The sequence below is a fragment of the Sceloporus occidentalis genome, unplaced genomic scaffold (assembly GCF_023333645.1).
Source record: "Sceloporus occidentalis isolate IW3139 unplaced genomic scaffold, rSceOcc1.0.p SCAF_10, whole genome shotgun sequence".
Taxonomy (NCBI): domain Eukaryota; kingdom Metazoa; phylum Chordata; class Lepidosauria; order Squamata; family Phrynosomatidae; genus Sceloporus; species Sceloporus occidentalis.
In genome coordinates this window covers 36,531,303-36,558,834 of record NW_028316990.1, presented here as the reverse complement: position 1 = coordinate 36,558,834, position 27,532 = coordinate 36,531,303, and the positions used below count along the sequence as shown (strand labels likewise).

General features: G+C 42.1%; 1 protein-coding gene across 2 annotated transcripts in view; it reads right to left on the bottom strand.

Moving 5' to 3' along the window:
* The window catches only part of LOC149306482 (mitotic spindle assembly checkpoint protein MAD1-like), a 366,682-nt gene that overhangs the window by 194,572 nt on the left and 144,578 nt on the right, over window positions 1-27,532 (bottom strand). For both annotated transcript variants that reach the window (XR_016282433.1, XM_089539539.1), the window contains exons 14-15: window positions 17,618-17,706; window positions 11,553-11,643 (exon numbers count right to left, since the gene is read on the bottom strand). Coding sequence is in view for 1 of the 2 variants with exons in the window: in XM_089539539.1 (XP_089395665.1) it covers window positions 11,553-11,643; window positions 17,618-17,706 (180 nt within the window). In the remaining variant the exon portion in view is untranslated. The remainder of the gene's footprint in view (window positions 1-11,552; window positions 11,644-17,617; window positions 17,707-27,532) is intronic.

The following is a 27,532-nucleotide window of genomic DNA, read 5'->3' as shown; positions in this document are numbered from 1 at the left end:
TAATTCCTTTATTGCCACGTACATCTTCCCTTCTTCTGTGATCATCTTACTGCTGTGTATTTTCACAACTGATAATTTACAATTAATCCAAACCAATCTGCCCCAGTGGTCTGCTGGCTCACCATGCATACATTATATATTAATTCCTATATTAATTCTGAAAGTACTAAGTTAGCACATAGTTTGTCATAATTCCAAAATGACAGGAGAAGCTGCTGATAGGCTGATCCATGATATGGAGGCCAAACTGTGTAACCGAGGCATGAGAACACAGGAGGGGATGCATTAAGAAAGAAAAACCATTCAGATTCATGTAGCATACTAAGCAAAGTGCTTAATGATTTGATAAAAGGACACCTTCAAAGGGTGTGTTCTCACTTCAGGCTTTTTGGCAGTGCAAATGGCCTTACCAATGTGTTCATTTTGATCCGTCACCTAATGATGTTACATTGCTAAAAAAAAACCTTGGCCTTCGTACTAGGTCCTAACCTCTTTGTAAGTTATGAAAAGTTAGATCAAGGCAGTTTTGTAAAAAGGGAAAAACACTGGCCGTATAGCAAGGAAACTGTTAATGGACTCCACTAACGATGGATTGAGAGAGAAGGGCAAGAAAGAGAGAAAGACAGACAGACAGCGCAAGCAATAGCAACTCCCATCATCCCCACTGAACATGCAACTGAGGACTGATGAGAACTCCAATCCATCAACATACCCCTCTGTTAGAGGCAAGGAAGACAGGGGCCACATCTACTTCTATATGGGAATCTGAAAGGTGCTTTGATTGAGAAGCAACAGAACAGAGAACGGAGCTGGTCACAAGTCTTAACAGGTCTTGGAGATGGACCTACACTCATCCCTTCTCTTTTAACCTCCTTTTCCTCTCATTAATTTGAATGCCCAGCTTTACAAAAAAATGCCAGTACCTATTTACAAATAAGTTCTCTGTAAAGTCAAAGGCTTTCTCTGAAGATGCCAGCCATAGATGCTGGCGAAACGTCAGGAATAAACTCTTCGAGAACATTGCCACATATCCTGAAAAATCCAAAATACGGTCTCTCTTTGTGCATGTGTCTGGAGGTTCACACACATCAACATACCTACTGATTCAGTCACTAATCTGCAATAAAGAAAACAGACATGTGTATCCCTGCTATAAAAGACTGGGATTCGGCAGACTTTAGGCTCTTTTATACCAAAAGCCCAAGACCCAAACCAGAGCCAGGCACAAAAGACTTAAAGAGCAGTATTATCTGTGCATACATTCTGAGCTTCTGAATGTGTGTTTTTCCTTCAGCAACCAGACTGAACTAATCCATCTCATCTAAAACTCCACTCAAGATTACTTCACTTTTTTATTCGTTTCAGCAGCCTACATTAGGCCGAAAATATTTTTTTGTTATTGTTACATGATTGGGATTCTGAAATCTTTTGCACATCACCTGGAGATCACCTAGATCCCAATACAATGTCTGCCCAATCTGGGTTTAAGCACAGAAAGGCTACAGGCTTCAGGACATTTCCACTGAAGCTTCACCAACTAGTTGTGTCTACTGTCCAAATCCTGAAGTTTCTGTCTTCTTCGGGGGAAACGTACATGCATTTTCTTGGACCATCAGCATCTACTAGTAACCCACCACCAAACTAATCCTTGTCATGCCGACATTTTAGAAAAGCTATCCAGTTCCAGAACCAGCCCTTTCTTAATCGGATGCCTTCTGAGTATTAAAGATTAAGAGGAGGTGTCGTTCCTTCTTTACGGACCCAGTTCTCTGAGGTGTAACTGGAGTTGTATCTCCACCAACCAGCTGCAAACAAATTAGAAGTCATCCTGAGTCTACGAAGCACCCTCTCCAAGCATACGGATCCAATTAAGTCCCAGCGCACAGCTGATTTTAAAGAAATCTTCCTTGAAGCAGCCACAGGACTTTTGAAAAGGCATCCCTTTCTTCCCTTCAACTGCGAAGAAGAGCTGAAGAGAGCAGGAAAGCAGGATTTGCATAAGGAACACTTCACCAGCAACCCCATTGCCTACAAACACAGGGCCCCTTGCAGAAATAAATGCTAATGGAGCACTCTTCACAAGTCTTTCCTCCCACTTCACCAAGCAGCACTGATTTGATCAATCCTTTATTTCCTGGCTTCAAGTTGCCGGCTCCTTCATGGATTTGTAGGAAGGGGGCATCTGAAGCGAGAAAAGCAGAGAAGGCCTCGTGTCTTTGCAGAGATTTATAGCTAGGTCACTTTAACTGGCTCATACAGTCCAGGAGTCCATTGCAAAGCAGAGCCATGCCAGGCTCGAGGCCACCTGGAAGAAACCGCTGAAGCCCAAAAGGAGACGTGAGATGAAGGAACCATTTAAATAATATCTGAGCCCATTTCTTTTCATCACACTAGCCCAGGTGAACAGACAGTCGGCCCTCCACATTTGCGGCTTTGACTTTTGTAGATTTGATGATTCATGGATTTGATTAATATGTGGTGGAGTCTCCTTCCTTGGAGGTCTTCAAACAGAGGCTGGATGGCCATCTGTCAGGGATGCTTTGATTTAGATTTCCTGCATGGCAGAATGGGGTTGGACTGGATGGCCCTTGTGGTCTCTTCCAACTCTATGATTCTATGAATCGCTAGGTCTTCCAGTGCAACTCTATGGTCAACGCTCCCCAGAAGTTGCGCTGGAGCACCCAGAAAATCCTAGAGAGAACACTTCTCTAGGCTTTCTACATCCTCCAGCCCAATCCTATGGTCAGCGTTTGGCAGATGTTGACCACAAAGTTGTACTGGAGGACGCAGAGATTCCTAGAGAGGTGTTCTCTCAAGCAAAATAAATTGAGATTCTTTTTTTTATTTGCACTTTTCCACTTCCACAAGGGTCCTGCACCTCTAACCCTGGTGAATGTGGAGGGCCCACTGTACTCCCAAAGCTGTCAAGGATTTAGGGTACTCAGGGGTGCCATCACCCATCCATTCCCAACTTCTCTCGTCTTTCTGTAACCTGAGGTTTTTATTAGCAGGAATGATCTGAACAGTGAGTAATATCTATGCTGCAAACTTTTATAGGAGTGAAGGAAAATCAATGCAGCCTGCAGCTAGGTGTCAGAAGCCAGTGGGGAGAGCAGAGGAGGAGGGCTGTGGAGGTGAATGGCGCCTCCAGCCATAACTCAAGCTGTCCCTGCGCAGGTTGAGAGCAGGCGTGGATGTCAGGTGTTATACAGGCTGCTGCACATAATCATCAAAGCTCAATTTCATCGCTTGCTAATACCAGGTTTGGAGCAAAGTAGAAAAGAAACCCAAAACTCCCAAAGTATTCACAGTGCAACACTGGTAGCTGCAACACCAGTCACTGTGCATCACTGAGACCAGCCCTGCCAAATGTCAGTCAGGATGCAAAAGTGGTTAATAACCAGGACAGGTGCTCAGTAATGCCAAAAGCCATCTTTCTGGAGGAACTACAAGGTAGTGATCAAGGATCAGTTTGGAGATCAAATGCTCCAAGTTCAAATCCCAGCATCGCTAGTGTTACTGACAGAGTTTACATTTTGTATTGTAACACTTTTTCAAGAATGCATTAGTTGCTCTGAGAAAGGATCCATTGGCATAAAGCAGTCCAGATATTATTGGACTGGAACTATCATCAGCCTAAACCAGCATAACCCAACAGTAAGTGGTGATGGGAACTACAGTCCAGCAACACCTGGGAGGCCCACACACTCTCCCAACCCTCAGCAAGAGTCTCAAGACAGCTAGGTACAAGTTCCTGGTATTTTAGCCCAACTTCAGTGAAATTTGTAGTTGGCTGACTAACCTCTACTGTACTTTAATCCAGGAGTTTCCCTACAACAAATGCTTCCCTGATTCCCAAACTACCATCCCAGCCAAGCAACACATGAGGGTCGCGTCAAAGTGGCCACTCTAGAGCAGTTTCTGAGCTTCTATTAATTTCATCAGAGTTCATATAGGGAACATTCAACTACTGGATTGTGTCTCACCACCGAGATAAACTACAGCACGAGAATGCTTCCTTTCCCTTACAGCTAGGAACTCCAAAACCAATTATCATCCTGAAAGATGCCCAGGAAACTAGCCACTTGTCAATGCATTGCTTTTAATTCTGTAGTAGTTTTATTATACTCCTTTCATTCCTTCTATTTAGTGTGTTCACATTTCCAAACAAATTGTCATATCCTAAACAATGCGCTATGCAAAGCATATGAACCAAATACACTTGTCCAATCCATGGGACTTATCTCACTAGCAGAAAAGATGGTTTAGTGTAGAATACTGGAATGTTGCTCATAGATAGATAGATAGATAGATAGATAGATAGATAGATAGATAGAGATATAGTCATACAGTATCCAGATGTCTCTCCAATGCTGAACTGCAGTTTCCAGTAGTCTTTATCATAGGCTGTGCTGGCTACCACTGATGCAACTTGCAGCTCAACATCATCTGAAGGGCCACATGATTTCCATCGCTGAGATGGATCAAATTATGGCTGGATCTGCATGACTTAACATTTGTACAGATAGAATAAAATTATACAGTATTCAAATGACTCATGCTGTAACTCTGAGTGGGCATGTAATTTCACGGCAGACCACATTAGTGAACAAGCTGCAGGCCAAGTGGAACTACCTAAGCAGAGAAAGTCTAAGATGTTTTAGTGTCCGAATCAGATAATCCAATCGCTAAAAACACAAGAAAAAAAATGAGAAAACATAAGGTTAAACAGGCTCAAGGTCTCTTTAAGTGAACTTTATTTTCACACATTGGCCAATCAGCTGCCTATGGGAATCCCACAAGTAGGACAGGAGTGCAATTGCACCACCACCACTCACTCATATCACTCAGATATGGAGAGGCACACTACCTCTGATACTGGAAAAATGTATGTATAGTTGGCCCTGTGAATCTACAGGAATTCAGTGCTGGGACCCCCTGTGGACATAAAGAACATTAATAATCATGATCCCATATTATTAAATAGCAGCCACATGAACATGAATGCTTCAGCCAGACAGGGCTGGAAACCATAAAGCCCTATGAGGAGCAACTGGAGTCTCCTTCTTTGGAGGTTTTTAAACAGAGGCTGGATGGCCATCTGTCAGAGGTGCTTTGATTGTGTGTTCCTGGATGGCAGAAGAGGGTTGGATTGGATGGCCCTTGGGATCTCTTCCAACTCTAAGATCCTATGAATAATATAGGGTGTGGCAATCCACAAATATCTGAATTCACGAATCCGAAGCACATGGATCTGAAGCGTCAACTGTAACATAATTTGCTGTTTTTTAATACATTCAGATCTTCAACCTGCCTAGTGATTTGGTCCATTCGGCACCAAGGATGTATAACAGTACATGTCAGAAACAGGAGCCAATGGGAGCATGCAACACTCAACCACCTCCACCCACATGTAGAACTGTAGTATCCAATACTTGAGATGAATCCAGTATTTTCCATCTGAAGCAGTGAAAATTCCCCTCCCTTCCATCTGGGATATTTTTAGAATGGCAAGTGACTGCATAGATTCCCAGCAGCGTGTGATACTAATGTCACAGGTGAGATGAGAATTAAATAGATATTTAGTACACGGAAGGAAAGGCTCCTTGGTGCCAGCTAGGAGATATGCGTCTGTGATGATGCCTGCTGGCGTCTGAGGGGAATTTAGCCTTTATTTCATTTGGAACTGAATCTGGATCTCGAATTAGATTCCTCTGGAGCAAATGAGATTGCAAGCCCTGAAGGCACAGTCTGATTCTTCTCGGCATTCCTTATCTGTGCAGACCCAAATATGCTATTGACTCTAAAGCAATGTTAAATAATAGTATGTAAAAGTCTTCTTGCTGTATCTAACACCTATGTCAGACAAATAAGTTGCTTCGCTGAAGCAGTGTCATGCCTCCGCTACAGAAGACTCTCAATCCTAACAAAGTTAAGGTAGCTAGACAATTGAGTGGCTGACATGCATCCTACCATTATTATTGATTTATTCACATAGCTGAAATAAATACGCAAACTTCTTTATTGAAGAACCAGCTTAAAGGAATCACTACTTCACCTAACATTCAAATGAATTTAGCTGGCTTACATATATCCATAGAATTTCAAAGAGCTAACCCAAGAGGCAGATCAAGAAACAAGGCCCTGCAATAAATTTGGGTGTACCTGTCAGGGCTGCGCATGAGGGTCTCTCCAAAGCACAATTCGGAGTTTGATTGGCAATTAGGATTTGGGACCAGTTAGGATCAATCTGGACCCAATCTATTCTGACCCAAACCTTGAATATGGAATCTAGAACAACGGTCAGCTTCCCTCTTCTCTTGTATGGACTGTAACATCCATGTAAAATTTGGACGCCAAGTAGACCCCTGAAAAGACAACCACCTGAGCCCAATCTGAGACAGACAACTCCAAGGGTTTTGTGCTAGGGCACCTCAAAAGCTAACTGACATTCAAATGATCAAAAACAGTTTTAAAAGTTGTTGCCACCAACTCAATCTTGGCAGTTCACTTTGTACTGCTTTTGTTCTGATACACTGTCCCCTGAAACATAAACTAACAGAGCTTGTTAAACTATGATATATAATGATAATGAAAGCATGCTTGAAGGGAGGATGCTCCCCCCTTTTTTTAACCAATAAATCAACTAATACAGTTCAATGAAGCAATATAAGAAAGTAGCAGAGGTGAAGACAGCATTATTATCAGCAGTCTAACTGTCTCTTCCCTAAGCAAAATGGTGCTTATTTTTTAAAGCCCTACTCATTTGCCCTTTGCAGTGAAGTTGGGATTCATTCCCATCTGAAAGTGGTCCCACCGAATGCTCTGCCTTTTCTGCCATGACTCAGACCACCTGTCTTCTATCTAACGCCAACACAACAACAGGACAAGGGGAGGGACAATAGATTTCACTATTGAAGTATATTTGAAAGTAGACTCGTTCAACAGAATTAACAATAAAGGCAAACAGAAGATTAAGTTAGGCTGTTCAACAAAACAAAAGGAAATCAAACGCTTCAGGGAGACGAATTTAGATGACAATAAAAAATCACAGTCTCCTAAGCACAGTTCTTTCATGATTTGCTATTAACACAGAACAAAGAAATGGCCTGAGATGCTAATCATGTAACTTCAATGGTCCCAAATAATCCCACCTCTAAGTACTATACTGTCCCCTTTTTTCACTCTACATCCCACTGCTTTATATGACCATGTTGGAGAGTCACCGTTTGGCTTTTCTCCTTCTTTTTAATATCTAACTCTCTGGACTGGTCAAAGGTATTTCAGATTGTGCCATTCTGCACCAAAATTGAATTGGATTTATTCATTCTTCACTGACTCTTGTACAAATTGCCCAGATCAGCAGAGTTTGCTTTGTTATTCTGGTTTTGGCCAAATCAATTATACAGCCTTAGCTTATCCTCAATCCCTGTCATCTATTCTGACAAGACTTTTGTTACATCTAATAACCTGTCTACTGCTGTACTGTCAGGGACCCATTCATATTTCACAAGTATGTTCGGTAATGCCACATGAGGCATAACATGTCAGTCCTTGGCTTTCACTGACCAACTAATCCTCTGTGTTAAGAGGATGATTCTTGCCTTAAATTGAATTGTGCACAGTGACCTTCTTGGGTCATTTCTGACCTAGGAGGAGACCAATTTTGAAGCATGAGACTTACCAATGTCAAAGTGAAGCAGTTATTAAGAGCAGCCCCAAATGCTCTTTGAATTAGCGGCGCTGGCTGCTTCCCAAGCAACCTGCATCAGTCACGATTGCGCTCGCAATCTGCACTCAGCAAATGCGATGACCCACCTAATGGACTTTATGGACCACCTGTGCAGAATTACGGATTATCAACATCATTTCTCCATTCTGGCAATCCCTTTAGATGGTTTGATCCTGATTTCCAGTGGAGCTTGACGCTTGCAAGATTCAACAAAGCCTGGTTAATAGAAAACAGCCGCATGGTCTCACACTCCCTTTCCTTGGAAGAGCACAACAAAGATGGGTTCATTAACAAATGGAAGCAGATAGGTTTGAAAAATTCCTGCCACAGGCAGACCTCAGAAGCCAATTGCTTGCAGGATCTAAAGGGCTAGACTAGAAGCATGGCAGACACCAAATTTCATACAGCCTCAGCCTTTCCAAATCTCCCAAACCAAAGCAGAGATTTATTTAAGTCTAGGCTACATTGCTCCAGAGCTGTGAACTGACAGCTAACTTCACACAAAGGCAGCGCATGCAATATGAAATGAATGAGAGCACGTAACCTGCTGAGGAACCCAAGCTGCTGTAAGTGCTCCTTGGAGACTGGGGCATCCAAACACCAAGTCCAATACTTTCATCTCCTTCTGACAACAGCAGCCCAATTAAAGGAGAGCTGGATGACAAGCGTCACGCTAAACGCCGCTTGGTTAAAAGCGCTCAGTAGCTCCCAACTCCCTGTTTTATCAAAGCTGTCACTACAACCACCCCATTCCCAATCACAATATTTAGGAACTGGTAATAAAAGAGAAATTTGATCTGCTTCTAATAGGTGTCAAGAGGAAATCAATGACCTGTCTCCAATCTGAGTAATTTCAAACCCAGCATTTAAAAAATTGACCAAAATCTCCACCAAGAAATAATTTACAGTAGGCGAAGGGAGAGAAAATGAGCCGAATGCCGTAACAGTGCTGTGCCTGGCACATCTGAGAAAAGGAAGAGAAACAAAGATAATGAAGAGATGACAACAACAACAACCACAACAACAACAACACTCTGCACAGGACAGGGTTTGATTTAATGCAAAGAAGCTCAGGTTCTCGTATGCTACCTTCGAACAAGAAATGCCTAAAAAGCAGCTGCTATGATAGAAAAAGGAGTAGGCAAAGCATTTCTCCTTCACTAAGAACAAGGTCTTTACTATATTCCAAAACAAAATGCTAGCCCTCTTCTATGTTTTGAGAAGAGTAACCTACCCATCTTTACACCAGCCAACAGTCACTTTTTCAGAAAAGAAATTATGATGTCTTTATAAAATGTGATATTTGATATAGTGGAGGTGGATGTAAGGCCTCTGGGGGGCAAAGTGTCTGCTCTACTCCAACCATCGCCCCATAAATCTGTGGTGTATAAAGCTATTGTGTGACAAACACCATTCACTTTATTGCTACCACTTCTGCTAACTTGGGGTGAATGCTCCAAATCAGGCGATTTTCAAGACAGAAAGAAGAGACAAAGACCCATTTGTTTACAATATTTGTTGCTGTCATTTTAAAATAACCATACATTCATCTTTATTTTGCTATCCACAATTATGTGCTGCTAACCAACTTTTCACTGCCCCCCCCCCAAAAAAAAACCAAACAAACCACACCTAGTTCACATCCTTAAGCAACATTAAAATGGGTTACAAAAGAGACTGGGTAGGGCATGTTATAGTCAGACTATATTCTTGGTAGCTGTCCTCACTGGTCTCATTTCAAGAGAGTAGGAGAAGACAAAAGATACAGCAGGCTTGCATACAACGCAGGTTTGCTCAACGTGAGTAGGGAGAGTCCATTCATTTCTGCAGAAAGAGAGTTGCACTTGGACCCGGGAGACCAGGGTTCAAACTCCAGCTCAGCCATGGATGGACACACTAGGCGGCTGTAGGCGAGTCACTTGTCTTCTCAAACTCAGTTCCCCACCTGCAAAACGGGAATAAAAGTGACCTACCTCATAGGCCTACCAACCGCACGAATGAGTTTGGTATGGTAACGCACATTACACGATGGAAATGATATTTCTGCTGTTCTGGGGAGGCAGGCACAGCAGAAACCGATACAAGTTTAGAAATGAGTGAACAAAATTCAACTGTGAACAGAGGAGGGTTCATGTAGAGATGATGTTGGATGTACCAGTTCCAAAAAGAGCGAGCTTCACCGTTCCCAGATCAAACCCATAGAGGAAAATGTATCCAAAAAGCTACCCATATTGAGGATATTTGATTCAATTCTCATTAAGCCATAACACAAATAAGAGGGTCAGAAGGAATATAGAAAAGGACAAAAGCAATCATCAATACATCAGTTACATGACCTTCTTTTTCATGAACAGTTTTTTAAAATACATATACATTGGAAACAATATTGGGTTATGAGAGAGAGAGAGAGAGAGAGAGAGAATGGATGAATAAATTATGGGAAAAGGATGAAGAGAAAATATAATCACCATTTCAGAGTATGCATATTAATTGTAGCAGGTAAGAGACAATCAAAAAGTTGAGCTCGTAACAACTCATTTCCGCACAAGCATCTGTGATGGCTTCCCAGTCATGTAACTTTTATGAATTATCAGGCGCATGCATGGAAGTGGAGACAAGTAGCGATGCAAATCTTTATCTATCTTGTTTTTGCATGAAAGAATAATTTCGAAAGGTTTCCTCCCTGCCTGACAACATGAGGAGAGTCTGTGGATATTTTCACATTTGGAGAAATTGTCTGCGAAAAATTAGTTTGTGCAAAAAAACCCCTCTCAACAACATTGTATTTTGTGCAAAAACAGTGGTTGACCTTTTTTTGTGTGTGAGACAATCCTTTCATTTCAAGGATGTGGAAAATTCACATCCCTAGAGACCATGAGAATCACCATGACTTAAAGGGAAAAAAATTACAAGTAATATAACAAAAAAATGAAACAAAATACATCTATACATCAAGATTATATTATGTACACAGGCATAGCATGGAGCATGAAAGGTGGGGTGAATTCCCCCAAACAGTCATATGTGATAACTAGGAAAGATATGGCAACCCTGGCGCACATAAGTTTTATGGGGAAAGCCACTTCTAAAACACATGGATGTTTTCCATATTAAACGTGAGATTCCTGTATGCGCAGGTATACGGTAGAAAATATCTCCTGAAAAGCAGCCCATAGCGTCACTGTTTTATTTTTGGTGTATGAACGTGTGTGTCAAATATGTTTCACAAACTAGACCAGTATTTCAGAATGCTAGAGATTTAATGAGAGCCAAGTCCCTCTTGCAAAATGTTTAGAGGACTAGAAGGGCAAGAAGGATTCTAGAAGGAAAATAAGGAGTGTGCTTGTAGATGAACCGCCAAATGAAACACTTAGGTCTGAATTCTATTAGAAGTCTCAACAAAAGCTGGAATCCCACTGAATCAACTAGGTATCACTGAATCAAGCCTTAAAGAGTAAGTCAACACTTACTAGATCTCATTACTTCAGTGAGTCTGCTCTTGGCGGAACCAAGATTCAGGCCAAAATCTTGCAACGAGATTCTTAAATCTCAAAGAATCCCAATCCCAATAATATTTTACCACCCAAACAACTGTAAATATTCCAGAGATAAAGAGTACAAAATATCTTCCGTTTCATAAAAAATGTCCAGGGTGACATTATTATGAAAAAGCCAATAGAGTGTGATGAAACCACCTTCTTGCAGCCCTGTTTGCAAGGGAGAAAGGCCACAGACCCAGGACACAACCATTCCAGGCTATGCTTGTAGCATGTTGGAACAGCATGCTTCTTGAGCCGAACAAAGCTTCCTAAATGCTTACCTGAAGGGTAAACTGTTCCAGCTTCATCTCCAGAGACCTGTTCTCCTCTTCTAACCGCCTCCTTTCAGTCTCCAGTTCTTCGATCTTTAATCTATGGGAAGAAAAACGATATAACAGAATGAAAGCACAAGCAATAAGCACTACATATGATGCCTACAGAGGACCCTCTCCATCCTTTCCCCTTCCATCTCTGCCTCATGTTTCAGATAAGAGGGGAATAGATTGCAGAATGAGGCATTACCACCTTCCTACACTGCCAGAAAAGAACACCAGTTTTAAGTCTCTTGATTTTCCTTTCCCTCAAAATCCATTGAAAATGCTTATTATAAAATAAAAGGGCTGGTCTTGTTGTCTACAGCCCCACAGCCTTTGCCAGCTTGGCACTGTGACATGTGTTAGGCCACAAGTCCTATCATCCACAGTCAGCATGAACACCCGTGTTGTTTTGAGATGATGGAAACTGTAGTGCAATGCCTCTGGAGGGCACCAGGTTGGTGAAAGCTGGTTTCACCTATTTTAGTAGCTAGTTGCCTTTCAATATTTGGAGAATCCAAAAAGCTATTACAGGGGATAGATTCAAAACAAAACAAAACACTATTTTCTACTTGAAACAGGATACATTTTGCGGTTTTAAAATTCCAACACTTGTTCTATTGTGCTTTTAAACAGGATTGAAAATGGCATTCAGGATTCTTGTTCTAACCTAAAAAGCCTGTTTCCCAGTCATCTGAATCACTATGCTGTTTATGTTTTTACTGCAACACTTACTGTAAAAAGATGAGTTACTTCCAAATCACAAGAGTGCTACTTCCATTAAGAATGATGAAAAACCAGGAATTTCTCAAGATGCGACTGGTTTTGTCCCTCCAGATCTGGGTGATGGGACATTATTCCTTGCTAGAGATTTGCACCATTTCTAACATTATGTAGAGAGCCAGCGTGGTCCAGCGGTTTGAGTGTTGAACTATGACTTTGGAAACCAGGGTTCAAACCCCAGCTCAGCCATGCAAACCCATTGGGTGACATTGGGCAAGTCACACTCTCTCAGTCGCAGAGGAGGGCAATGGTAAACCTCTTCCGAACAAATCTTGCCAAGGAGACCTTTAGGGTTGCCATAAGTCAGAAACGACTTGAAGGCACACAAAAGCACAAGAAGAATCCTGTAGGATTAAGCTAAAGACCTAGCCAGTCCAGTGCCCTTTCTTGCATAATGACTACCACACACCTCTGAAAATAATAAATTATAATAACAAATAATAATAATAATAATAATAATAATAATAAATAAGCCCAAGCATTAGGACCCAGGGACAACAGTACCTTCCCACTTATGCCTTAGAGTCGATATGAGTCGGAAATGACTTGAAGCACACAACAACAAAATCAGAGCCCTGTTCTCTCCAATCCTGGATGTAGCATATAGTTATCGAGTAAGAGCCATCCAAAGGTTGATCCTCCATGAATCAATCTGACGTCCTTTTTAAAGCCATCTAAATTGGTGGCTGTCAGCTATCTCTCCTGACAGTAAATTCTGAAGCTTCATTATGTACCTGCCCTAAATCTCCCATCATTCTCCTCCACATTATGTATTATTTTTGAGGAGCAACAAGGACTGCACATTAACCCAGACATGGTCACACTATACATTTGTAGTGCATTATGATATTGGAAGGTTTGTTTCCAACCCATACGTTGAATGCCTTCCATTCTCCAACTACCCTGGTATCCATGCGCCAGTTGCAGATGGTAGTAAGGTGCTGAGACTTAGACGCAAAGGGCAGTCTGCACATGTTCAAATGTGCTTTCTTGTTCAATCTTATTTCATTTGTTCTGTGGCTGAGCTAAAGACAAACTGCTGAGTTCTTTTGTAGTTCAAATTATGCCATGTATGTAGACAGCATCACTGAAGACTCTGCACCAAATTAATTACAAGGGGCCTTTTCCAAAACCTTGACTGCTTGCTTCAAATCCCTCGAAAGGTTTTCTTGAGCTGATGTAACTGAAATTAAAATTATCCAGAAAAAGCAGATTCCGAAGGCATAAAAATGCAGCATTTGAAGGCACCTCCATGTCTCCTGAGAGCGTTTTAGCTTGGAGATAAGCTCTCAACCAAGCTACCCCTGCACCAAGCTGCAAATGTGCTTTTCTTGGAGGTTCACCTTCTCAGATACATGCATAAGACAAAAAGCACGCATCCAGCTATTAAAACGGAGGAACAGTTTTACTCTTCAGAAAGGGACAGCCAACTTTGGTGGGTCTGAGGGACAATCTACTGCCCTTGGGAAACTCTGGAGGCAGAAAAAGAGCAATAAGAGGAGTCTGGAAGGGCCAAAGGCAACAAAACCAGCCTTAGGTTGCTGTTGCCCACTCCTGAAATAAAGTGTTTCAAAGAGCAAAACGAGAAGGGCTACTTGGAGCAGAGCAAAGCAGAGCCATTTCCAACAAATGTGACTAATAGACCATTGCCAAGAATGTGATTTTCTTTCATATGGCTGCAACTCTCCCCTAGCACCAAATCCACAGACAGCATCTTGTATTTACAAGAGAGAGGAGGAATGAAAATTTGAGATTTGTTCCAGCTGAAGGCCTCCCATCATCTGTAGCCACTTACATCTTAAGTGGGTATAAAAATGAAATAAAATAAGAACACACCTGGATATAGTCATCATCCTTGGCCAGGTACAACCCATTCCTCGAAAAATATTGCCCTCGCGGTGTGGTCAACAAAACCCAATACGGAGTCAGCCCCTAGCCATCCAGCAATTGCAAAACACAGCTAATATGATTTATGGGAGGCAGGGTGCAGGTGAGGGACTGACAGTGTTAATATTGCTTTTGTCGTCTCCTCAGAAGTAATAATGTTGGAAGAGAATTTCACATTTAGCGTTATAAAAGGTTTGATGAAAAGAGAGCTTTGTTCTCAGGAGGAGAAAGAAACAGGGAAGGGGGAGAAAGAGATAAAGTCTTTCAAGCTTCCCAGGGAAATTTTACTTTCCATATTAAAGAAAAAGAAAACAAAAGAGGGTTTTTATATATATATTTTAAAAAGCCCTCACACATAGGATGTGAATACAGATTTGGAGGATTGCCATGGATGTCTTTGTCCTCCCCTTTCTGCATTTGCGTTTTTTGAACAAGTAAGCTTTTAACCACAAGGTCTAAATGGAAGACACCTAAAGGCACACAGTCCTTTCTCGTTTTAGGGCCTTCCTCTGATAAAGCCTGAGCAGAATGATAAACCAGAGGGGCTGGCCTGGCCCAGAGAAGCAAGGAAGGAGCCTGGCACCAGAGGTTAATGGCACATCAAGGCACATGACAAGAAATGGTGGCAGAAGGAGAAAAAATGTGCTCTTGAGACAGGAGGGATTTCTTTTCCCTCTTTCCAATTTGCTCGAGTTTGTACTCTTTTTCCCACCTGTCCTTTTGCCAGAGTGCATTTGTGACATGAGAGAATGCAAGTACAATTGATAGCTCCCTAGCTGGGCAACATCTGGTGGCACCAGTGTGCAGTGCTCAGTTGCTTAGGAATGGCTGAAACGTCCCTCCTGAGAAACAATATTTGCATGAAACCTTAGAGCAGGGACAGGCAAAATGGGACCTCGGAGGCTTTCATGGCCGGCATCCATACTTTTTTGTGGGTTTTTCGGGCTATGTGGCCATGTTCTAGAAGAGTTTATTGCTGACGTTTTGACATCAGAGAAGATGCCAGTCACAGATGCCAGCAGGATAGAAATCAAATAAATAAATAAATACAACATCTGGATCTATTGATCCAGAGTGATCTGTATTCTTCCCATGCAGCCTTCCATCAATATGTCAGGTCAGTCTTTGCTGCAGAAAAGGAAGGCCTGCTTGGCCTCATCCACCAGGCAAAGAAAGAGCTCCTACCTTGCCCACAAAGAACACTCAGCTTCAATGCATCGTTGCGCTGGGATTGTAGAGCTAAAGGAAAGAAAACTTTGGAGGAAAACTTTGGAGTTAGAAACCAGATCCAAATGTCTAAAACATCACCTAGTGAGAAGAGGGGTAGGAACTGCCTAATGGAATAAAGGGTTACCTCTAAAAGCAAGGTTAACAGAGCTTATGGGGAGGACAGGAATCACTAAAGGACGCGCATCAAAAAGCAAAAAGGAACATCCTTCCGACCAGTTTTGAAACTGCATTCTACTGGGATGGCTCCGAAGAGAACAGGACACATTTTAACTGTGTTTGCCCTCTTTCAGATAAAACTGACTGAAGCCTTGCCTAAGGACAGAGCAAATTAGACATTTAAGGATGACTTTTCAAAACTGCAATCAGCTGCAAGGACAAAACATGTGGTTTTAGGTTTACTGGATCTCGCATGTGTGCAAAACCTTTCAATTCGTACCTCAGGCGTACCTCAGAGGAAACCAGTCCTTTTAAAACCGAGAACACAGAAAGCCTAGCAGGATGAAAAGTGGAAGAAACACAGCCCCTGAGCCCAGAGCACAAACGCAAGTAGTCACTGATCTATCAAGGCTTTGTCTCAAGTTGGTTTGTTTTCATTTTAAATTAAAAGAACTACGTATCCAACTGTTGTTATAATTGTTGTTGCTGCTGCAGCTCAGTTACTGGCATTGTCTGCCTTGGAAACGTTGCTGTAAAAGCTTTAATAACTGAATGAAGACTTTTTAAGCCCTACCGCAGCTCTTGTAAGGGCCACCATATCCTCTGCTGTTTTATAGGTTCTCTCTTATTCAATCACAACATGTATACATCTGCCATCTGCAACAGCGCATCAGGGGACTGTTTTTTTCCTGCTGGAAGCACATCAGCTCTACAAAAAGGCAGATTCTGAGCCATTTCTACAAGGATGTCGACAGATCCTCTGTTTAAAAGGCAGGCCACTAGTAAAGAATCAAAAACAAACAGCCAGGCTGGCTCCACAGGGAAGGAAGCAGAAGTAAAGAATATGCAATGAAGGAGCCCCACACAGTAGGAACAAATGATGGAGTGCAAGAGACTGGAGGAGCTTCCAAAACTGGACAGGGGAAGGGTAGAGTAGGGAGACACAGACATTTCCCACATTTTATTCTCTTTCCTCAGCATCCCATATCAGCAATGAGTCTGAGGCAGAGAGATGCAAAGTAGAGAGAAATTGAAGATTAAAATGGAGAGAAATTAGTTTGTTTCAAGAATAGTTCCTTTAACAAGAGTTATTGGGGGGACCATAGGTCTGGGCACCACCATTACTCTGGACAGCCTCACTTACACATACACACAGCTCCAAGAGGACAACTCCAGTGTGTTGCAAGAATGGGTAAACTGGGACTGTCTTATAAATTCACACACTTTCTATTGTTTATTCAGATAGAAAATATAAATGAGGAGGGTAGCTTTCACTTGCGTTGCTCTGTTCCTTCAAGTCATTTCTGACTTACGGTGTCCCTTAAGGTGACCCTACTGCTGGGCTTTCTTGGCAGAATTGGTTCAGGAGGGTTGGCCTTTGCCTCTCTCCAACTGCTAAGAAAGACGTTTGGTGGTAACATGGTGCAAAGCCGTTTTGCTGGTAACACCCAGTGAGGGAAATCGGTGAGGAATATCAGAAAGGACACACCTCTGCCTAGCTTTAGCTATGTCTCATAAAGAGCGGTTTTGATTTAGATTGGTTTTGATGGGTTTTAAACACTTTACTCCGGTGTGCTCAATTTTCATTTGATTGCACTAAAATACAATTGTCTCTAGATGGTCTCTTTTTGAGCAGAAAGGTGATTTATTTACATGTACACAAATAAATAAATAAATAAATAAATAAAGCATTAATGTTGTTTTTTTGCCAAAACCGCAGAAACAGGGAGGAGAGAGCATGTTAACCAACCCTTGAAGGTTTCTATACTTTTTCTCCTTTCTCCCAGTCTGCCAATTAGCCAAGAGAGAAATTTTAATCTGTGATTAAAGTTTAGTTAATTAATCACACCAACTAAAGCGCACAGCCCTATCGTGAAAGCAATTTTACTTCTTCTCAGAAGACAAATTTCCCAATTAGAAAACCTTAGCCCTTTCCCTTTCTCACCAGTGCGCAGAGAAGAGGACAGGCAGCTCACCTCAAAGCATTCGTCTCCTCTCTGGCAATGAAGGCGCTCGAATCTGTTGTGGACGCTTGGCTCTTCAGCATCTGCAGCTCTGCCTCCAGCTACAAAGGAAGGAGAAGGCAAGCAAGTTAGCTCTTTTCCTGTTGTCCTTTCCATCACCATCACCATCACCATCACCTCCTCCTCTATGCTCTAGGTAGCCTTGGGTGTATTATTGCTGGCACTATCAGAACTGGATCCATGGAGTTGCAAGGCTGGGCATTGGCCAGGGCCTCGGGACTAGGAAAGGATTCACAGTCCAAACAGTGCTACCACTGCCATTTTGTACAAAGCTTTCAGAAGAGCAGCTCAATGGTAAGAGGATGCTTCCCCCATCTCTTTTTCCCTCTAGAGAAGTGGTGGATGTTAAGTCCCTCCAAAACCCTGGGGACAGCATTTAACTAAGCAAAAACCAAACAGTCATAATGATAAGTAAAAGAGCCAATGTGATACAGTGGCTGAAATACTGAAATAGAATTGGAGAAGCCCAGGATGGAATATGCAGACAATTTGATGCTAAGCTTATAACTAACAAGAATACTGTTACTTTCAATTCTTGAATAAACATTGAGTCTAAACAATCTAAGTATCCACTATCTCCTGGTAGAAAGTGATTCCCTGCACTCATCCATAATATCAGAAAATAATAAATATAGGGAAGGACATGTTCAGGTCATTCAAGCTTAATTCTTCTCCTTAGTGCCACTTTGAGGGATCTATGCAGCACAGAGACTTCAGCAACATACAGGAAAACCATTACAAAACTGTTACAGAGGACTGAAGGCCTTCCGACTGACACTGTTCGGAAATAAAATGGTTTGCTTCCTATAAGAAGGAGGGTCATACTAAATTCTTTCCCTCTGCCCCTCCCCACCACTGTCCTTGTGACTGTAAAGGGAGAGTTTCGAGCCACAGATTTCTTGCTTTCCAACAAAGTGTTAGCTCTTACAAATAGGGACAAGGTAAGGTTTGCCTGTTCCTCACTGAAAGATGAAGAAGTTCACCGAATGTCACCCTCCCCACACTCTGGCAGGTGGATATATATATATATATTTATAGGGACCTATTATTAAAATGTGATGAAATCCTCCAAAGCCATTCCCTCCTCCTGGTCAGCCTTCTCATCCCGCACCCATCTCTGCCAACGCTGGTGTCTCCGCCTTCATTTCCCCCCTTTCCTTTTGCCATCTGCCATCCCTTTTAAAAATACATGATAAAATGCAGCGCTTTCTGCACACGTAGGAAAATAACAAGCAGCCAGCGCCCTAATTAGAGATGCAAACCCAAAAACACCGAAGCCTCAGTCTTCAGCACCAGGGGAGATGTGGCATTAGCATACAGTATCCTTCAACAGCACTGACAAGACTCGCATGGCATCCTAATTCCAGAACAGACAACTGGGTCCAATTGCAGCCAGATGGCACCGACTTTTAGCCTCATTAGGGAGGGCAAGGAGGACAGGTGGAAACGGGGGGCCCTTGTCACACCTAAGTGTAGCAACTAGTGAGAAATGAAACCACAGTGACATGCTGGAGATTCATCTCAGATACATATAAATGACATTGTTGGTAAAACAGACAGTCTGGAAAAGAAACTATGTCAATAAAGATCCCTTGAACCATTGAAATGCACACAGGCCAGCCCAAAAGAGAAGGGAGTTTAGAGCCAGATTATTTCTTGGACCAACTATGTGAGGACAATCCTGTCTGTTTGTTCAGATTTTCTTTGGTTACCTTGCTCATTTGTCAGCCAGCAAAGTCAATTAGGTTGCCAGGTCTGCAAGACAGGGCCTTTTAATAAGCAGCCTCCAAGTTACGGATCTCTTTCACAATTACACATGGCTAGACTTCCAGTCTACATTTTTACTAGCAGTATTGGTGACTTAGTATGTTTTACACAATCCTTTCTGGACATCCAGGGGTAGCCATGTGATTTGGTTTTAGTTTACCATACCAGCTCCACAGTGTCCTAGGATCTGGTCCATTGTAATGCATCTTTAAGCAATTTATGTTAGTATATGCTGCCTAGTAAGTGAAGGTTATGTCCTAAAGGGCTGACTGAAGTATGTAAAGCAGCTTCAGCCCTTTATCCCACCTAAACCCTGCACTCCAATTGCTTCCCAAATCCAGTTACAAATGGCATAAAGGGAGGAGCTGAGCTGCACCTGTATCCTCAAAGTTAATTCATATTGGCTGGCTGATAAGATTATCACAGCAAGAAATATTTTCCTCCATTTTCTGATTACTGAGCTCCTCTCCTTTTGCACAAGCCATCACAGATGGCCAGGATAAGACAGGTGCTCTAGCTAATGCCAAGGATGTACATTCCAAGACACCAGGCAGGCCTGGCAGGAGACTTTCAATTCCGCCCCACCTCTCCAGCACAAAGCCATTTATTATGTGCTTTGCCTTTCCATTCTTGCCGAAGGTTGCAATGAGGTTTGTTATTATAGTTCTGTGCTGCTCTCTGGTCTGTGTGCGGACAGCATCCAAAGATGCAGCGCCAGTAAATAGGCTATTCATCATTGGCTAAGCGGTCTCAGCCTTGAGTCCAAGTGCCACCTGCTCGCTTGACATGAGCAGATAAATTGCCGCCGGCTCCCTTTGGAGGAAAAGGCACAGGGCTAGTAATAGATTGCCACAGCTTATGATTGCATGTTTATGGCAAAAGGAAAAAAGGTGCGCTTATTGGGAAAGCATGCATGTTATGTGTGGGAGGGGGAACAGCCCACGGTGTTGTGAAAGCTGGAGGGAAGGAGGTCAAGATTGCAAGTGTTCTCAACTGTGGTGATAGGGTTGCACTTCCTACTTTTGTCCATGCATGGCATAAAGACTTATGGTTCTCAGCTTAAAAACAGAACTGTCTAAAAAGGGAGTATTATTTACAGAACTATTTGACAAATGGAAGCCTTCGTATGGAATTCAAACAGTGGATCCTTGTTATACGCTGGGGTTTGATTCCAAGATCCTCTGTGGATAACAAAATCCGTGGATGCTCAAGTCCCATTAAATATAATGACATAGTAAAATGGTGTCCCTTATAAAAAAATGGAAAATCAAGGTTTGATATTTGAAATTTATACTTTTTTGGAACATTTTCAAACCATGGATGCTTGAATCCGTGTATAAAAAATCAGTGTATAAGAAGGGCTGCATGTATTCTTCTATATGTAGATGGATTGAAACTCTCGGCACTCCTCACTAGCCATATGCTAGCTTGAACTGCTGGGAGTTACAGTAAAAGTATACATGCAAGGAAGGTCACTTGCTCCCTACCCTTGCCATATAGCTACAAATCCAGTAACTGACCACAGGAACTCTGTGAATACAAATATACAGACTCCTGGTTTAGAGTGGGGTTGTAGTCTATCTTTCCAGACACAGACATAATCAAGATAATCTCCACTGACAAAAGGACAGAGCAGAATTGTTCTGCTGAAAGTAGTGGTTTTGGGGTGATGTAGGTCTGTGAGTCATTCGCTGGAGGAACAACCCTCAACTTATCCATGTGCCCTACCAAAATCCATAATTTTGGCCCCAAGACTAGCCCTCGACTTATACATGAGGTCAACTTATACTTGTGCAACCATGCACTCACATGTCTATAGTATCTTTCATCAAGTAGCTCAAATTGCACAATGTATTGAAGGGATGTAAGAGCCAGCCATTTCTATGGGCATTCAGACATTTTTGTACAATGTACTGCTTCCCAGTTGGTTGTGATTCACATCACAATTTGTTGTGGTTCAGGGGAGGGGGCACTAGCATCTGCATCCCATGTACTGGTATTTTCAGGGTGCTAAGTGCAATGTCTCCATGGTATTTATTAAACAGTAATACGTAATCCAACTGTGGCAAAGTAAAATGGGTGTTATTTTATCTAATATGCACAATTTTTAATGCGTCATTTTGTGCCTGCTAACACTGAATCTCCTCTGTCAATTTGCCACACAATGGCCAAGCGCTGTAAGATTGTCTAGTGCTTTCCAGACTGCTTTTAATATAATTATATTCAACAGCTTATTCTTCCTTTTAAAAAACATATTAGCAAAATGCTAAAAGCAAGCCTGAAAATGTCTCTCCGTTTTACCTACCATTCAGGCCAGCCCACATTTCTTTTCATTTAGCTGTTGATCCTTCTAAGTAAAGTCTTTTGGCTGGGTGCATTGGAAATATTGTAAGTTGTTTTTGCTGTACCTGCCCACCCACAATCCTTCTCCATCAACACACACTTTGACAGAAGGCCTAACATATTTTAGTAGAATGATTGTTTCTCTTTGCTCTTTTCCTCCTCAGTGCTTTACTGTTCTCCTGCCTTTGCAAAAGAGATATAAAGAACTGTATCACACAAATGTAGAATTCAAAGATATAGCTGGGTTAGTCTATAGAATCAGTACACAGAGAGATCTTATAGCATCTTTGAGACTAACTGAAAGAAAGAAGTTGGCAGCATGAGCTTTCAAAGACTTAAGTCTAGTTCCTCACCATCTGAGGAAGTAGGCTTAAGTCCAGGAGATCTCTTGCTGCCAACTTCTCCCTTTCAGTTAGTCTCAAAGGTGCTACAAGAGCTCTCTATACAACACAGTTTGGTTGTGGGTCTTACAAACCTGATCCGGCATTTAACAGTGACCAAAGGATATATGGAAATCCTGGCAAAGTGGTGAGTTTGGGCAGGAAGAAGCAATGCTTGTTCTCAGCAATGATTTCTCATTTTAAAAGAAATTACAACTTATGGCTCCCATGATGCAAAGAGAGGTTGCATCCTGGCCCTGAATGTGAGCAAAGGCTGCTAATGTGAAAGACAGAAATGTCCTCATCAGCAGGATCTTTTGGGAAGGGGAAAAGGGGGCAGCTGCCAGAAGCAGGCAGCGGTGGCTGCTCCTCTTCCCTTGGCGGTTTATTCGTTTGTAGAAAGCGCTCCCAGTAATTACGCCTCTTAATTTAGGAGAGCGAGTGGGAGAAAAGAATATAAATTCATGTATTAACTTCGGAGATTGAAAATGGGGGAGAGCGAACCTTCTTGCCGAGAGATTATATTTGGAAATGAAATAGAGTGACATTTGGGATAAACTTGAAAAATTGCTCTCTTTTCAAAGCAACAGGAGGAGGGAAACACACACACACATATACACACTCTCCAAACTGTATTTGATAGAAGCTGAAGTCAGCATGTATGGCATATGTATCCAAATACCTTACACCATATAGACATTATAGGCAGCTATTTGTTGGAAGAAGTATTTAACCCTCTCTTCACCCCCGTGTGGCAACCAGCATGTCACTCCAAACCATCAACTCAGACTCTAAATAAGTCCAAATGGGTTTGCTCTTACCTTGTTGCATTGCTTTAAGTATCTCCAAATACCTCCTCTGTGTTTGTGAGTGTGCCTTCCTAGTAAACAGTTCAGATGGCTCAATGAATAAACCAGAGGCTGAAACATATCTTGTGACCCTAGTGGGATGTGGTTCATCCCCCACAGTTCAATAAGTCTATGACAATAGCAATTATCACAAAATGGCAAGATCATGCGAATCAGCTTCGTTGCTATACACAAACATGCATTTAGGGCACGAAATATCAATCGCACGCCGGAGATTTTGCAGATCAAAAGAAGGGCTGGGACAGAAGGCAGACAAACACACAAGTGAACAGTAGAATTCACCATCACAAGATGTGTTAATGGCTATCGATTACAGTGACTTTAAAGTAAGATTAGTCAAAATCCTGTAGGATATAATAAAGCCACCAGTGGCTTCTAACGATGGTGATATACTGCCTGCAGGAAGAAAGCCAGCATGCCTCAGAATTTGGGCTGCTGGGACAATACAAGTGGGAGACTGGGGTTGTTCCCCCGTCTTGCCTGTGGGCATCTGTTTGGTCACTATTAGGCACATGAGGATGGGTTAGATAAGCCTTTGATCTGATCTAGCAGGGCACTTCTGTTGCTGGGGGTTGGCATCTTTATCACCAGCTAGCAGCAAGAGCCCATCTATCCTGCAGCTGAACATGGAAAAACTACTTTTAAGAATGGAATGCTGAAAGCATTTATAGCTCTGCAGCGATAGGATTGGAGAAGAGCTTGGCATTGTACTTTTCCCCCCATTATAAATCCATCCACAGCTGGTATGGCCATTGGCCATGCTGGTTCAAAGATTCTTGGCCCTGTAGTCCAAAGAAGTAACATTTCCAAGCTCTGGGAAGGATGATGCTTTTGGTCCCAGGACATTATCCTGCTACTGTTATTTTACGGATGGCTTCAGCATGTCATTATATAGATATATTCTAACAGCAACTTTCCAAGGGCAGAAGTGGAAGCAGGAACCAGGTCTATGGGCATTAAATGCCAGAGACCAGGAGAGACATCATAAATACATTAATGCCAAGGAGCAGGGGTGACGTCATAAACACCTTTCTATATTACTAATAGCTTAAAGTGCTCTGGTGCATATGGATTACAATTGGCTTTGGGAGCCAAACCTGGCTTAAAGGTGAGGGATAATTATAACAGTCTGTTGATGCACAGGACTAATGTCAGTGGTGATTCCTAGCCCACCCTTTTTTTAGCATCTAAGGCCATTTCACATGCTTTTAAACAAACAAATATCCCCATCTTTGCCTTTTCCCTTCTGAACTCAATATGGAGCGTCTTCCCTCGAGAGACATGATGTTATTTTCTCCTTGTTATCTTTTCGGCAGGCTTAGAAAATGTTTTGATATGAGACTGCTAGTTGAAAAAGCAAGGCTACGTTTGTTTTGGTTCTCAGTAACCCTGTTTTTAAGACCTTATATTTAATGGGTGAGTCCCATCATCCAGCTTTCACCGGTGGTTCCTTTCTTTTGCAATTGCCACTCAAAGGGATGTTCAAGAATCCTCTTTCCCACAGGGTTTCTTCCAACTTCATGATTTTATGTTGTACATACCTGATATTGGTGGGCCTTTTGTAAGGTCAAATGGTGCCATACTTGTAAAATTTAACTAAATAGTTGAATCCAGCATGCCTATGCGCTGAACCACACACAAAAAAAAATCTCCACCCATACACTCTTTTAAGATTTTTCTTGAAAGGAAGCTGAAAGTCCATCATAAATATTTAAAAAGCAACGGGGCTGATGAAATATTTCCAAAAGCTTCTTTGGAAATGAGCAGGTCTTTAAAAGGCAAAGATAAATAAGAAGTGAGCTGCGCAGAGACGGTATGATATACCGAAGTGAAGGGCTGTGTTTGACTACAAGTCTCAACACAATTCAAGAAGCTATTCAAACCCATCAGTATTTAAATGCATGTAAGCCAAGCTGCCCTGGGAAAAGAGAAATCTAGGCTTGAGCATGTGAATGACAAGGAAAAGATGTACATGACCTGTGTGCTCCACATTTTAGCATACCAGTACACAAAGGACATAAGACTACTCTTAAGAAGGAGAAGAGAGGAATTGCAACTGTGCATCTCCTCCGCATAGTGCATAGGTGCAGAGATGACTGTCTCTGCTGGACCTCAAAGCATGAGTGGCATCCTTTACTGGTTCCAGCGTGTGACGCGGGAGTTTCAACTTCCAAATCTTCCTGGGTAAAGAGAACTGTGAACTCCCTCAAAAAAATGATAGTTCTGTATCAAGGCTCTCCCAATCTTATGCAAAGTGGAAACAATGAACTCTGCAAATTTCACCATGCTGTGCAAATCTGCTTGGTTTATTCCACTTTTGTTTACAACCAAAAGTGGGTAAGGACCTCTGCAAGAATCATGAATCACCAGCCTTAAACTTTGGGGGGAATACAGACACTTCTTTGGCTTTTTGGGTAGTCATTACTCAAATCTTCTCAAGCAGGTAGTTCACAATTTTTTTTAAATGTAAAGGCATCATGATTTTTTTTTGGGAAGGGGGTATATTTATTTATTTGGAGCATGTCTACCCCGCTTATATGACCCTGGCTTCTTGGATTTTGCCCCCAAGAGGATCCGTAAATCTCACTTACCAAGTTATGCTGAAAGATCTGACCAACGGCTTGTGCTGTTTGGGGCTTGTTTTGATCTCTTTGCCGTCTGACAGCCACGATAGTTCTGCTTCCAGAGCAGTAAACCAAAACAAAAATGCCTCAAGGAGGGAGGTAAAAAGTTAAGCGACACTTGAAAGCAAGTGTTTGGAAATGGGACTAAAATGTGAAAATGGTCTTTGGGGTCCCCTGCTATCAAGCCGGAGAGTGGAATGAGCACCAAGTGAAGACAAGGGGGCAAAAGCGTCTCTACAAAGATGCCAAAGCCAGACGCAACTCCAGTAGGACAGGGCTTGGCAAGAGCTAGGACTAAAGCAGCCAGTCTTTAGAGGTTAATGAAATATTCATAGATTTTTTAAAAAATTCTCCTGACAAGCCAGAGCCTATAATACAACAAAAAATTGTCAACCTCAATTAAGTGATAGAGAGAGGGAGGCCTTTAATAATGTAACAAAAGGTCACCGGAAAAGTTCCGTCGCATGATCTCTTTGCCTTGGAGAGGCTGCACAACAGCTCTGGAACGAGAACATGCCCAAGTGGGACCACTCTACTTAGCACTGAATAGCTGTTAAAGTGAGAACAACATAGCTACACCCCTGAGACCCATGAATGGGAGGGCTACAACTACAAGCCTGCACATACTTAGCAGGGTGCCTCTCTGCCTGAACATCGATAGGATCAAGATGACATTTTCCGTCTTTGATTTATCCATTTAGAGTTAGAAGGGAGGGGATGCTGAAGCCTAACATTGACACCTCGGGTTGAATTATTAGTTTTGCCCGGTATACTCTATACTGAAATGTTTTAAAATTCTGCACTAAGATAAATCAAACACTATGCCAAGGAAACATACATTCTGCAGCCTATGCTGTAATATATCAAGCTGATCAAAATTTTGCATATTTTGCATAATACATTCTGTAAATTAAATCATTTTATAGGATTTATTCTGGTTTTGCAACTCATAAGGAGTGGTAAGGAGCAAGAAACAAGAAAGAAACCTTACCCCCAGCCGCACAAAGTCATATTCAGTCACACACCGCACTGCTTAGGAATGTTTTCGGAGAGAGTGCCCACTTTCTTTCAAGTATACCCTTGTAGTCATAATGTCTAGAAACATTCATTTAAACAATGATGCTAAGAAAACTGCATTCTGTGCCCCCGACCATTGGTCTACGCTTGCACATACCACAGTATATAGTAACAGCTGTCAGATACTGGGGCCAGGGAAGTCATAGCTCGGTAGTAGAACATGCAATGTGAATGCAAAAGATTTGGGGTATCTGGCTTCTGTGACATAAATGACACAGATAACAGGGGATCAGAGGGGGAACCTTATATCTTCCTGAAAGCTTACATCTTCCTGAGTCACTGATAGTCAGAGCAAGCAATACTAAGCTATATGGACAAATAGGCCTGAATTCTGTTGTTAGTCTCAGGTAGAACAAACGTATTTAATCAATGGGATTTACATAAGGGATCATTCTTTATTCAGCGTTTGATTCATTGGGTCCACTCTAACTGGGACCAAGCAACAGGATTCAGGCCATAGTGCAAACTGGTCTATGTCAAACGCCTACGTTCCCAGTGATCTCAAAAACATTCCAAATATTTCATTAAATTTAGTGTGTGTGGCTTCCCAACATCAGTGTGAAGGAGGTCAACCATGTCACCATTTTAGAGGGTGGGAACTGAGAGATCACAACACATTCATGAAAGGTCTCCCAAAACTATGTCCAGCAAAGCCACTCTGGGTCTCATAGTGTAAAGAAGCCTTCCCTTTTCATTCGCTTCACACGCTGCGGAGAGGTGTGCTATTTGGAAAAATGAAGGCTTCTCAAGAGCAACCACAAAAGGAAAATATTCATAGCCGCTCTTGCCAGCTCCCTGTAAATAAAT